At 32.5% G+C, this 15,020-nt stretch overlaps 1 protein-coding gene across 1 annotated transcript in view; it reads left to right on the forward strand.

Moving 5' to 3' along the window:
* Positions 1-6,070: 6,070 nt before the first annotated feature.
* The window catches only part of LOC110094797 (cytochrome P450 90D2), a 28,351-nt gene continuing 19,401 nt past the window's right edge, over positions 6,071-15,020 (forward strand). The window contains exons 1-2 of the mRNA XM_020820123.2: positions 6,071-6,247; positions 8,663-8,824. Of these exons, the coding sequence (XP_020675782.1) occupies positions 6,071-6,247; positions 8,663-8,824 (339 nt within the window). The remainder of the gene's footprint in view (positions 6,248-8,662; positions 8,825-15,020) is intronic.

Raw genomic sequence — 15,020 nt, forward strand, 5'->3', positions numbered from 1 at the left:
ATTAATCTCTCACATTTACTACTAGGAAGAAAGTCACAAGTTTTTTTATTTGCAAATCTACAATAATTAAAATCTCCTAATAAAACTCAAGGAGAAGAAATATAAGAAGTTAAATCTAGAATATCTTTCGAGAGATTGTTTCATTCAATAGACAAATTAGAAGCATAGATTGCAATAATAATAATTGAAGATGAACCAATATTTAAGGAACCATGAATGAATTGATTAGTAGTAAGAATATTAGTAAAAAAATACAAGAAACCTTTCATTTCAACCAAATCCTACCATAATTAGAAAAATTAAAATTATGGCAACTATCTTCTTGAAGAAAAATTCAATCCTTAGCATTAAACCAAGAATCATTAACTTGATTCAGATTTACTTAGCTTCAAGAATACAAAAGAAATCCTTATCAAATTTTCTAACAATATCTTTACAAGCATTAACTCTATCTAAGCTATTAAAGCCTCTAACATTTCAGGAAATAATATTAGAAAAAAAAAATAATGCTTAATATTCAAAATCATAGCATTCCTGACAATTTAGGATCTAGTAGATTTCTAGAGGCTAACAGAATTTTAAAAATAGATTGCACATTATATAAAACATTTAAAAATTCACCTTCCTTTTTCTAAGCAAAGGAGCCCTCCATGTTTTGCAATATCTGAAACTTATTATGAATATTAAAATCTTTAATAGAAATAGATGAAGATGAAATAATATGAGAATCAGATAAGACAATAGAAGAATTTCAATATGAAAGGCTACTAAAAAAAATCACTCATTTGTGTAGATTTTTCCATAAGAAATCATTGAATTTTTTAAATAAGTGGTGGTTTCCAGCAGATTTCTGATGAAAAAAAAAATCGATAAATCGCATGTCGAAAAATAATTACATGTGAAAACAATCCACCATTTTGGGCAGATAATTTTGGGCTGATATTATCGTCAAAAAATTTAAAAAAATCTGGAAAATTAAATTTTTTATTTACTTGAATTTAGTTTCTCCTTATCACCTACTCCACTCTACTGACTGCAAAATTAATTTTGTTTTTTATTTACTTGAATTTAATCTTTCCTTGCACCCGGCAACCAGCTGCCCGCCCGCCATACGACATGAAGCCAAGCCGCCAAACCAGCCGTGCAAATCCGCCGACATGCACGAAAAAGGGCCTTGCCAGCCAACCGACCCGTGCACAAAAATCAGGGCCGTGACCGCCCACCCACCCGCATGAATCCACTACCCGTCTCATTGACCCGCACCCATTGTACGGTAGTCGAAATATTCAGCCGAAAATCTGAACTACCATCATCATCTCTCCACAATTTCTCTGTCAATCACTACTACAATTTTAGAAGACCAAATAAGTAATATCAACTTTGGGATATTATCTTGTTCAGCTCTGGAGAAGGTCGAACTTCTTCAAATTTAAGTATATAGTGCATTATTTTAGTTCGATAAGTTCCTTGATAGAGTTCCATATTGAAATTTTCATGTAAAAACTTTTATATCTTTCTTACTTGTTTTGTTATCTATCTATACTAGATTTTTGCGTATAATAAAACATAAAACTCTCTCTATCGTCTGAAATTTCCTATCACGCAAAAATAATTATAGAAAAATAAAAAGAACAAGAGGTCAAATATCCTTATTCAATTTTAATTGCAATGAAATGAAATATTTAACATATATTGTTTATATTCTATTTAAATAACATAAATTATGTAATTTTGTTTTATAGCTAAATTTAAAAATAATAAAGAGATTTATAGCAAAATGTATGATTAAAAAATAAAATACTAAAATATTTATGTATAATGAATTAAATAAATATTATAAAAAACTTAATATATATTTTTCTATGCGATTATATTTACAAAGAAGGAGCCCGTTTCTTCACATGAAGAACACATCTCCAACTCTGTCGTGTACGTAGAGCAACAGGTCATTAAAATAAATGACAAGTAATTATGAAGTAATTAATTTGTTCTTAATGCTTAAGTAAGGATCATGGGGCCATTAGCAGCTAGTGCTTAACACGTGCGGGGTTGATTAAGAAATGTGACTGAAGGTTCATTTGTAAAGCAAGCTAATCAATCAAGATGTCATCAATTCGGCTGATAAAGATATGCAATAATAAATAAGAACTAATGAGTGGAAGGAGATTCGATGATGGGATTTGATGGAATTTTTGCAACTGCGAGAAAGTGCAAGGAACCTGACCTAAGCATGAGCATATTATATGTTGCCTAAGGATTAGGTAGCAAGAGAGAGAGAGAGAGAGAGAGAGAGAGAGAGAGAGATGAGAGGAAATAAAAAGGCATAAGTTGATCTTTGCCTATGTATTCTCTAATGATTTATTTATTGTGATAAGATTTGTATATAGCATGGATTTTGATATAATTTATATATTTTGAAAGTGCTATTGTGGATGAATATAAAGATTATGTTTTGAAATTTATTTTGGGATTATTTGAAGTTTGTTTTCAATTTTAATAATCGAAATGAAGGACTCGATAACATGAATTTAATAATAGAATAACATATTGACGCGAGTCACTACATTAAAATCAACAATTACAAGCAGTCATTCTGGCGGTCAAAATACCGTCGGAATTACTGGCGTTTAATCGGCTTTCGGACCACCGGTATTAACTGGCGGTTTTTAATAATATACCACCGAAAATACCGACGGTATAATAAACCCCGAGTAGGCTGCCGGTTTTATGTTTTCGCGGTGCCATTACCGGCGGCCTAGCTGCTGGTGTTAAGTAATTTTTTTTTCGGCAATCGAAAATGTCGGACAACCGACGGAAATCAACTTATTATTGGATAAACCGAGTCTTCGTCCTCATTTCTTCTCGTATCCTTTTTCCTCCAGACACTTGCGCTCGCGATCGCCTCCAGCTGCCTCCGCAGGATTTCGATCGTCGACACCCTAACTCCGACCGAAGTTCTCATCCTCGCTCCAGCCGCTGATCACGCCCAAACTCTGTTGCTGAAACCCATCGAGCACTCTAACAACGCCCTGAATCAAAGGTTTGTTTGTTTTTTTTTTTTAACTTAATTTTTTAATGTTAATGTGTCATCCTTTAAAACAATGGGAGAGAGTTTTGGAGCATAGATTTTGGCATAGAGAGAGTTTTGGAGCATAAATTTTGATTCATGCACAGTAGGTCAACTATGGAAGCTATCCATTTATATTATATTTATTGTGAATGCAGCAAGTTGATTAAAGTCCCTTTAGGGTGATGATTATTTGGGTGTTGGTGAAATAAATTTTTTTGTTTTGGATAGATTTGGTGTTAAAACTTCTAAGTTATTAAAGATAAGTTTTCCTTGGAGAAAAATATGGAGGAATATTAGATCAAAGGTTTGGGATGGTAAAAACTAATGATGGAGTTTTTTTGAATGTGTTTTGTTGGGAGAAGCTAGTCTCATGACTATGCAAATGACATGAAAATTGTGTTAAGAAAGAAAAGTAAAAGTGAGAAAGATAACTAAGGATTGATGAAAGCCCTAGGGGATTAACACCAAGCTTTACCAAAATGTAGAGCTTCCGCCAGCTTTTTCATATGAAATTTGTACATGAAAAAATAATTGTTACTCAATAAGAAAAATAAAATTAATTTTAATAATTTTAAATACATCAAAATTTGGATTAGTCAAATAAGGAAATTAAAGTAATCTTGAATTCAATAAATTTTTGAAGATTTTAGTCTCACTGTTGGTATTGTCCATTGCCTTCCGATATTCCGATTAGGAGTAAATGATATTTCTTTCTTACATTTAAATGAGATTTAAGGCTGCATATCTTCTAATAATTGATTTCACAATTATATAGAGAACATTTATTTTAACATCCAAATGACTATTCAAAACGAGAGATATTAGATGTAAAACAAATTGTTACCAGGTCGAATAGGATTGACATATGAATTTATGTAGGAAGTTGAGACTTTTATTCAAATTGCATCTCAACTACCATCATTTAAGTTCAATGGAATGTTTAGATGTCCTTGTTCGAAGCACATAAATCAAGTATTCCTCAATCCTGATGATGTGAAGGTTGATTTATGTCATAGAAGATTTGTTTCATACTACTGGATTTGGACCTCACATGACGAGTACGAGCCACACAAAGATACTAATGTCGGTCCATCCACAACTTTTGAAATATTTGATGAATATCAAATGACTAGATCATATGAAGAACTTATTTTTGATATAACAGATCCTAATTTAAGGGCTAATGTTGAAGAAACATCAAATGCAAAAATTAAAATAATTCTTTGAGTTACTACATGCAACTCAAAAACTAATTTGGGATGGTTGCAAAACTCATTCAAAATTATCAATTTTTGTGAGGATGCTAAGTATTAAAATTGAATATAATATTTCACATGATTATTTTAATGACTTCATTGGTCTTCTCAAGAAAATAAATCCTACGGATAATTTAATCTCATAAATTTATACCGAACAAAGAAATTAGTATTCAAGTTGGGTCTCACTACTATAAAAATTGATTGTTGTATCAATAGAGTAGCCAAGCCGCCAAACCAGTTGTGCAAATCAGTCGACACGCACGTAAAAGGGCCTTGCCAGCCAATCGACCCGCGCAGAAAAATCAGGGCCGTGACCGCCCACCCACCCGCATGAATCCACTACCGGCCTCATTGACCCACACCCATTGTACGGTAGTTGAAATATTCAGCAGAAAATCTGTCAGAAAATCCGCTTGAATTTTTTATGAAACTTTTTACCTTAAATTCTCCCCGTAATTTGCATTATTCCTGTGGTAGTTGACGTGGTGACACCGGACCGAAGGGGGGTCGATGAATCCACATCAACGATCCGGTGGCGGTCGCCGGACACCACTCCAAGAACTCCTTCTTGGAGCAAGAACCACCACCTAAGACCAATCTTAGGATACCAAAAAACACAAGAGAATAAACTCCAATTTTATTAATATCCAAATCTCCCTTATTACAAGCATTGTCTACCTATTTATAGCCAAAAAGGAATCATCATAATAGGCTACATACAAAATAAGAAAGCATTACACCTCTATAGCCCTATAACTACCAAATGGACTTAATATAGTCTGAAGTTTAATACAATTAATGACTCAGCTCAGACGTCATACTACCGGGGTAGGAGGAACTTCAGGCTCATAAGAAGATGTCCGGTTGTCCACATTAAGGAGGCGGATTTGGTTGGCTAAATGGGTCAGGATTGTTCCACCCGATGTCTATTTTCCTGCCAATCTTCAATCTCTCTGGAGAAGCATAAGCAGATGGAATACTTGTGATTATGAAAGCATCTAGGACCAGAGGTGTTTCTTTCATCCATCTAGAGGAGAAGATAAGAGCTTCACGATCCAACCCATTGAGGAGATCTTCACATACAATTTTTTTATCAATGATGAAGGGCGTAATTGTTGTCTTGTTTGGAACATTGTGAATGAATAGTTCTGTCTGGACATTTGACTCCGACTGGCCATCCATTTTACCCTCGTCATCCTCATATGCGGGTTGATCAATATCAAGAACTTCAAATAACATGTCGTCATCGTACACGTCATACACGGGTTCATCAAAGATAGAAAAAGACGGCGACTTCGGCAACGGATCTTCAAATTCTTCAAAGTTGAACTCGATCGAGGGTAGGGTTGAAGAGATCTGATCATCTGCAATGCTCTCGTCATCGTTGTCGGTTCGTAAGGACTTTGTTGGAACGAAGGATCTTGAATCCGTCATGGAAGAATAATTGTCCCACGATTGGAAACCATCAAAGTCTTGGTTGAGGGTGCTCCAGTCTGTCCTTCGTTCAAGCCTTGACAACCGTCGTTTGAGTCGAATAATTTCTTGTTGAAGATCTTCAATTTTGGCTTCTTGAAGTGGTCGCTGAAGATTCCAGCGAGATGACATTTTGCTAGACTATTCTTGGCTTACACATAATATCTTCTTTGAGGCCTCTTGATACCGCTTGATCTTCGGGCAAGAAAACTCCTTCTAGACTGAAATAACTCCCGCAAGAATCATCAATATTGTGTAATGCCTTTGTATGAAGAAGGGTACAATATTCATACAACTACTTGCAGAAGATAGGCACCTTGCAGCCCTCAGCAAGTTAGACAACAATTTGGCAGCAGAAGTCTTGTTCCTGCACTATAGGATCGGCATGACAAATCACGGGCTAGAGCTGAACGGGAAGACGGCTGGTTGTGGGGGCGCAAGATTGGTCAGACTAAGCAATGATTGGAGAAGCCTGGGCCGGAAGATGCTCCACCTGGGACGATTGGCCTAGCGGCTTGGAAGAAACGAATATGCCAATTTGGACGGCTGGAATCAGCTCAACAGCAGGCTGATATCTTGTTTTCCTTCACCGAATCAACAACATTTGCTCTGATTTCCACAAAATGTTGTTGCAAAAGAAAAAGAACTGCTACAAGGAAGAGATAGGACGCAAGAAGAGGATGCTATTTCCCTCGTGGGCACGCCAACATCTTGTCGGCTCTGATACCAAATGACACAGGACCGGAGGGGCCTCGACGAATCCACGTCGATGATCCGGTGGCGGTCGCCAGACACCACTCCAAGAACTCCTTCTTGGAGCAAGAACCACCACCTAAGAACAATCTTAGGATACAGAAAAACACAAGAGAATAAACTCTAATTTTATTAATCTCCAAATCTCCCTTATTACAAGCATTGGCTACCTATTTATAGCAAAAAAGGAATCATCATAATAGGCTACATACAAAATAAGAAAGCATTAGACCTCTATAGTCCTATAACTACCAAATGGACTTAATATAGCCTGAAGTTTAATACAATTAACGACTTAGCTCCGGCGTCACGTGGACTTGAATTTAAAGAGAGCTTACATATCTACAAAGTTATATAGCTCAATTTAACATTCATCTCCAGCCATTGTCATCATTCAATTATTGTTTACAGAATGTCATCACCTAGTTGTCATCATTGGATTGTCACGGTCTGATCACTATCATTCGACCATTATAGTCCATTAAAAATTTTTCGACTGTCGTTATATGATTTTTGTCTCCCAAATGATATTTTCTAACTACCATCATCATCTCTCCACAATTTCTCTGTCAATCACTACTACAATTTTAGAAGACCAAATAAGTAATATCAACTTTGGGATATTATCTTGTTTAGCTCTGGAGAAGTTTGAACTTCTTCAAATTTAAGTATATAGTGGATTATTTTAGTTCGATAAGTTTCTTGATAGAGTTCCATATTGAAATTTTCATGTAAAAACTTTTATATCTTTCTTACTCTTTCTTTTATCTATCTATACTAGATTTTTGCGTATAATAAAACATAAAACTCTCTCTATCGTCTGAAATTTCCTATCACGCAAAAATAATTATAGCAAAATAAAAAGAACAAGAGGTCAAATATCCTTATTCAATTTTAATTACAATGAAATGAAATATTTAACATATATTGTTTATATTCTATTTAAATAACATAAATTATGTAATTTTGTTTTATAGCTAAATATAAAAATAATAAAGAGATTTATAGTAAAATGTATGATTAAAAAATAAAATACTAAAATATTTATGTATAATGAATTAAATAAATATTATAAAAAACTTAATATATATTTTTCTATGCGATTATATTTACAAAGGAGCCGTTTCTTCACATGAAGAACACATCTCCAACTCTGTCGTGTACGTAGAGCAACAGGTCATTAAAATAAATGACAAGTAATTATGAAGTAATTAATTTGTTCTTAATGCTTAAGTAAGGATCATGGGGCCATTAGCAGCTAGTGCTTAACACGTGCGGGGTTGATTAAGAAATGTGAAGGTTCATTTGTAAAGCAAGCTAATCAATCAAGATGTCATCAATTCGGCTGATAAAGATATGCAATAATAAATAAGAACTAATGAGTGGAAGGAGATTCGATGATGGGATTTGATGGAATTTTTGCAACTGCGAGAAAGTGCAAGGAACCTGACCTAAGCATGAGCATATTATATGTTGCCTAAGGATTAGGTAGCAAGAGAGAGAGAGAGAGAGAGAGAGAGAGAGAGAGAGATGAGAGGAAATAAAAAGGCATAAGTTGATCTTTGCCTATGTATTCTCTAATGATTTATTTATTGTGATAAGATTTGTATATAGCATGGATTTTGATATAATTTATATATTTTGAAAGTGCTATTGTGGATGGATATAAAGATTATGTTTTGAAATTTATTTTGGGATTATTTGAAGTTTGTTTTCAATTTTAATAATCGAAAAGGACTCGATAACATGAATTTAATAATAGAATAACATATTGACGCGAGTTACTACAGGAAAATCAACAATTACAGGCGGTCATTCTGTCAGTCAAAATACCGTCTGAATTACTGGCGTTTAATCGGCTTTCGGACCGTTGGTATTAACTGACGGTTTTTAATAATATACCACCGAAAATACCGACGGTATAATAAACCCCGGGTAGGCTGCCGGTTTTATGTTTTCGTGGCGCCATTACCGGCGGCCTAGCTGCTGGTGTTAAGTAAATTTTTTTTCGTCAGTCGAAAATGTCATACAACCGACGGAAATCAACTTATTATTGGATAAACCGAGTCTTCGTCCTCATTTCTTCGCGTATCCTTTTTTCCTCCAGACACTTGCGCTCGCGATCGCCTTCAGCTGCCTCTGCAGGATTTCGGCCGCTGACACCCTAACTCCGGCCGAAGTTCTCATCCTTGCTCCAGCCGCTGATCACGCCCAAACTCTGTCGCTGAAACCCATCGAGCACTCTGACAACGCCCCGGCCGAATCAAAGGTTTGATTTTTTTTTTACTTAATTTTTTAATGTTAATGTGTCATCCTTTAAAACTATGGGAGAGAGTTTTGGAGCATAGATTGTGGCGTGGAGAGAGTTTTGGAGCATAAATTTTGATTCATGCAAGGTAGGTCAACTATGGAAGCTATCCATTTATATTATATTTATTGTGAATGCAGTAAGTTGATTAAAGTCCCTTTAGGGTGATGATTATTTGGGTGTTGGTGAAATAAAATTTTTTGTTTTGGATAGAATTGGTGTTCAAACTTCTAAGTTATTAAAGATAAGTTTTCCTTGGACAAATGTATGAAGGAATATTAGATCAAAGGTTTGTGATGGTAAAAACTAATGGTGGAGTTTTTGTGATGTTGAATGTGTTTTGTTGAGAGAAGCTAGTCTCATGGCTATGCAAATGACATGAAAATTGTGTTAAGAAAGAAAAGTAAAAGTGAGAAAGATAACTAAGGATTGATGAAAGCCCTAGGGGATTAACACCAAGCTTTACCAAAATGTAGAGCTTCCACCAGCTTTTTCATATGAAATTTGTACATGAAAAAATAATTTTTACTCAATAAGAAAAATAAAATAAATTTTAATAATTTTAAATACATGAAAATTTGGATTAGTCAAATAAGGAAATTAAAGTAATCTTGAAATCAATACATTTTTAAAGATTTTAGTCTCATGTATTATCCATTGACTTCCGATAATCCGATTAGAAGAATAAATGATATTTATTTCTTACATTTAAATGAGATTTAAGGCTGCATATATTCTAATAATTGATTTCACAACTATATAGAGAACATTTGTTTTAACATCCAAATGACTATCCAAAAAGAGAGATATTAAATGTATAACAAATTGTTACCAGGTCGAAGAGCATTGACAGATGAATTTATGTAGGAAGTTGAGACTTTTATTCAAATTGCATCTCAACTATCATCTTTTAAGTTCAATGGAATGTTTAAATGTCCATGTTCGAAACACAGAAATCAAGTATTCCTCAATTCTGATGATGTGAAGGTTGATTTATATCATAGAGGATTTGTTCCACACTACTGGATTTAATTTGGACCTCACATGATGAGTACGAGCCACACAAAGATACTAATGTCGGTCCATCCACAGCTTATAAAATATTTGATGAAGATCAAATGACTAGATCATATGAAGAGCTTATTTTTGATGTAACAGATCCTAATTTAAGGGCTAGTGTGGAAGAACCACCAAATGCAAAAATTAAAAAATTCTTTGAATTACTACATGCAACTCAAAAACTAATTTGGGATGGTTACAAAACTCATTCAAAATTATCAATTTTTGTGAGTATGCTAAGTATTAAAATTGAATATAATATTTCACATGATTATTTTAATGACTTCATTGTCTTCTCAAGAAAATAAATTCTACGGATAATTTAATCCCATAAATTTATACCGAACAAAGAAATTAGTATTCAAGTTGAGTCTCACTACTATAAAAATTTATTGTTGTATCAATAGATGTATGTTATACTATAAGAATGATGCGATAGAAGTTCATTATCACACTTATAAGGTGCCTCGGTTTAAACCAAACTCGAGAAAATAACATCATCGAAAAAAGATATTTCATATTCCAATTTATTTTATTTATCGATCATTCCAAGACTTCAACGGCTCTATGCATCAATGAGTTCAGCATGTCATATGAGATGGCATAAGGAGAAATTAACAAACAATTGTATTCTTTCACATCCATCAGATGATGAAGTGTAGAAATATTTTGATTGAACACATGTTTCACTTGTTACTGAGCCACGCATTATAAGATTTGTATTATGTGCTGATAGTTTTACTCCATATAGTTAGATAGCTTCATCGTACTTTTGATGATCAGTTATACTAACATCATACAATCTTCTACCATAGATCTATATGACTATCTCGTACATGTTCTTAACACTTATAATACCTAAATCACATAATCCAAAAGAAAAATATGATATTTTTTACAACCATTAATTGATGATCTCAAGTTCTTATGAAAAAAAGGTGTTATCACATATGACATCTCAACAAAATAATTTTTTTTCCTTAGAGCTAGATTGCTTTGGACCATTGGCAATTTTTTAGCTTATGGTATATTATCTAGTTGGATCACAACTAGAAAATTAGCTTGCCCTTACTATATAGAGAATACTAAAGATTTCACACTAAAATATGAAGAAAAAAATACTTGATTTGATTGTCATTGTATATTCCTACCTGTTGATCATCCGTTTAGGAGGAATAAGGATGCATTCATTAAAAACAGAGTTGAGATTTCATCTCCTCTACCCAGAAGTGGTGATGATATACTACTGAGATTTTCTGACTTTTCATCAATTATTGATTTTCTAATATTATCATAGTATAAATTTTTAGGATATGATGTTCAACATAAATGGATTAAAAAGTACTTTTTAGACCTTACCATATTGGAGAACAAATTTGACATAATTTGGATGTTATGTACATTGAGAAGAACTTCATGGATAGTATTTTTAATATAATTATGAATGTTAAAGGTAAGATCAAGGATAATGTCAATGTTATAATAGACATTAAAGAGTACTATCGGCAAAGAAATCTAGAGTTAGTAACAACCAGCGATGACAAAATAATGAAGCCTAAAGCACCTTAGTGTTTTACATTATAATAAAAAGAAAATCAATATATCAATGGTTTAAAGGTTTAAAAATATCTGATGACTATGGATCAAACTTAAGCCGATGTGTAGACCTTAAATCTACGAGGTTATTTAGACTAAAAAGTTATGATTGTCATATAATTATGGAGGTTCTTCTTCTAATCATAATATGTGTATTATCAGATTATATTTTGAATACATTGATAGAACATAGTATTTTCTTCAAAGACCTGTGCTTATCTAAACTAAGAGAATATGCTTTACGGATGAGTGAGGAGAACATACCAATCATCATATGCTAGATAGAAAAAAAAATTTCCCTTAAAATTTTTTGATTCTATAGAATATCTTTTAGTCCATCTATCTTACGAAGCTAAAGTTGATAGACATGTACAATATCATTGGATATGCTCTTTTAAAAGGTAAAACTTTTTTTTATTAAGTTGTCTTAAATATTTTTAATGATAATTGATAATTGTAATTATTTAATAGATATTTAAATAAGTTAAAAAAATATATTAAGAATAAAACACGACTAGAATGATTAATATGTGAAGCATATTTATCTGAAGAAACTACACACTTATGATCCTACTACTTCTAGCTCCATGTAAGGAGTACAAGAATAAAGATTAATTGTAATATAAGCTTCAATATAAAAGAACAATCATAAATTGCACTATAAGTCTTTAGAAGTCATGGAAAGCCCAGTAGTAAATATATCAATGATTTAGAAATCAAAATAAAGACTTTATATATGCCACTGAACTGTGAAGAAGTCCAACAAATCTTAGAGTAAGTTCTTTCATAATGTATAGAATGAGTAATATTTACTTAAAATACTAAAGTCTTATTTGGATGATTTGTCACTAGATATTTTGTATGCAATTTGTCTCTAATGAATACTACGAATGTTGAGTAACTTGCTGCAAATAAATTTCTAGGTTTTTTAAGATCTTATGTGAGCCCTTAAATTTTAAATTTTTATTTGAATTACATCTTATTTAATAATAAAAGTCCTAGCATTTAAATTTTTTTAGGTACATAACCCTAATAATAAGTGTTTTGATAAATGTCTGCAAGTACTAGCATGAGGCCTAATACAAAAAGTAAAGACCTGGCCAATATATATTGTGAACGGGTTTAGATTCAATTCTAAATTATAAACTGAAGGAAAAAATAAAACTAAAAGTTGTGGAGTATATATTAGAGAAAATACTCACGAAGAAGATGAGTGTCATTATTATGATATTCTAAATGAGGTTATTGAGCTAGAGGACCCAGCCGAAGATGAGATCTTTATATGTTTATTTAATTATTAATGATTTCATCTAGTACATAATAAAGGCACAATGGTTTATCATGTGTATGATTTGATAGACGTAAAATAAAATTTAAGATATGAGAAATTTGATCCATTTGTGTTAGTAAGTCAAGTTATTCAAGTTTATTTCAGCAAATATCTCCATAGTCATAGAGATAAATAAAATTGGCTAGCTATCATAAAAATAAAGCACAGAGGATAATTGATCAACAATACTTTGTAGTAACTACACATCAAGAGGATGAGATGTTAAATTGAAGGTCTGTTGAAAGTGATGAGATATCAACTACAATCCATAATATTGAAATGTAGTTAAAAGATGTAAATAATTCAATTAGCTCATCAAGTGAGAATGATGATGAAAGTGAAGATATCTTAGAAAGCAATGAAAATATTTTTGATTATAATAAATTTTTGTAAGTGAAGTGACTAAAATTATTATAATGTACTTATTAAATTATATATTTTTTGGAAATCAAGTTAGTAAACATATCTTGCTAAATATATTTTATCAAATCCTTTTTTTATGCTAATCATTATGTATTTTATAATTCTTTATATTTATTATAATCAATTTATCTATATTTTATTTTTTTATTTATACATATATAAATATTTGGAATACTTATAATTTAATTTTTTATATGTTACACCAATTTAGTAATTACTTCTTTTAATACATATGGCTTCAGGTGATGATCCTTCTCATAAATCCTTCAATTTAAAGTTTTCTCATAAGAAACTTTTGATTATTGGACCAAGTATAGCTAGATAGGGTAATGAAAGTGAGGGATAGATATCAGTTCTACTAGTGATACCATCACCACTACCACTTAGGAGTCAGCAGTAGTCCCCCGGTGAGTAGATTCAGGGAATCAGATCTAGCTATGGTTGAAATACCACCACCCTTTCCTGGGTACTTCCCTCCTATATCGACTAGTTCTTGATTTTCCTCTCCATATCAAACACATACAACTCCATTCTATCCATATTATCCTCCATCAACATCACAAATTTGTCCATCCGCCATCCCTTACCCTCCTTACCCCCACCCTTATTATTATCCACATCCTATGCAATCAGAATATGATGGACCATCTACACAAGCAGAGGTTGATGCTGGGGATCCTGTAAGTGCAGTAAATAAGCATGTATATATTGAGCTTGAGGGCTATGCATAAGTTTAGTTTATTTTATAAAGTTATTGTAATTTGATATATTATATATTGATGATAAAAAATTTAACATGTAGCTTCAATCTCTCAAGACAACCTACCCATAAGAATCAGGACATCATACAAAGCAAATATGATGCTCCTTACTTATCATGGAAGAAGATCTCAAAGGAAATTAGGGATATATGATTTAAAGAATTTCAAGTATATTTATTTGGTATGAATTAAAATATTTAATTTAATTTATATAAATATTGTTTATTATGCCTATATTTTCTTACAAAAATATTCTAGGGGGTTGCTTGAGCATGTCATAAGAATCAGAATAAATTTTGAGAGGAGATGATCGACTCATCTTAGGGACATATTCATGAACATTAGAAAGTCTGGGCAACATCCATTATGGATTAGAGAGAGAGTATGAGCATATTAGAGTAGAGCTTGGGCGAGCCCTAAGTTCACAAAATTGAGAGAGAGCAAAATAAACATAATAGGGAATCTGATGGTGGGGCTTTAGGAAGCTCTCTTTATACTGGTGGATTTATGTCTCATACTGAACATAGATAATGACTGGTAAAAGCTTTTAATTAGTTTAATAAATATATGTATATTATTTTAACTACAACTTTTATTTTCTAAAAGAGTTTTTTGGCTGGAAGCTGACACCATTAGAGTTACATATGATGACTCACCAACATCAAACTAACCATAAGTGGGTTGATAAAAAGGCAAAAAAAGTTCATGTGAGTATAATTTTTTTAGTAATAAAATAAAATATAATAAAATTTCTAATATAAATTTATTTTATGGAATTAATCTCGCAGGATGATTTTATACGAGTTTAAAAAAGTCATCAATCTACTAGTGAGTGATCATCTTCAGAATCGACCCAATATTTTGAGTATCAGACGTAGTTAGATATTGTTGGAGGAAGACAAAGGGGTAGGGTTTATGGCTTGGGCTCGCAAGTCTATGCTTATAACGTGCCCCCCCCCCCCCCCCCCAAAAAATTAAATTTTTTTTT

Source organism: Dendrobium catenatum, unplaced genomic scaffold, assembly GCF_001605985.2.
Source record: "Dendrobium catenatum unplaced genomic scaffold, ASM160598v2 fragScaff_scaffold_670, whole genome shotgun sequence".
Lineage (NCBI taxonomy): Eukaryota > Viridiplantae > Streptophyta > Magnoliopsida > Asparagales > Orchidaceae > Dendrobium > Dendrobium catenatum.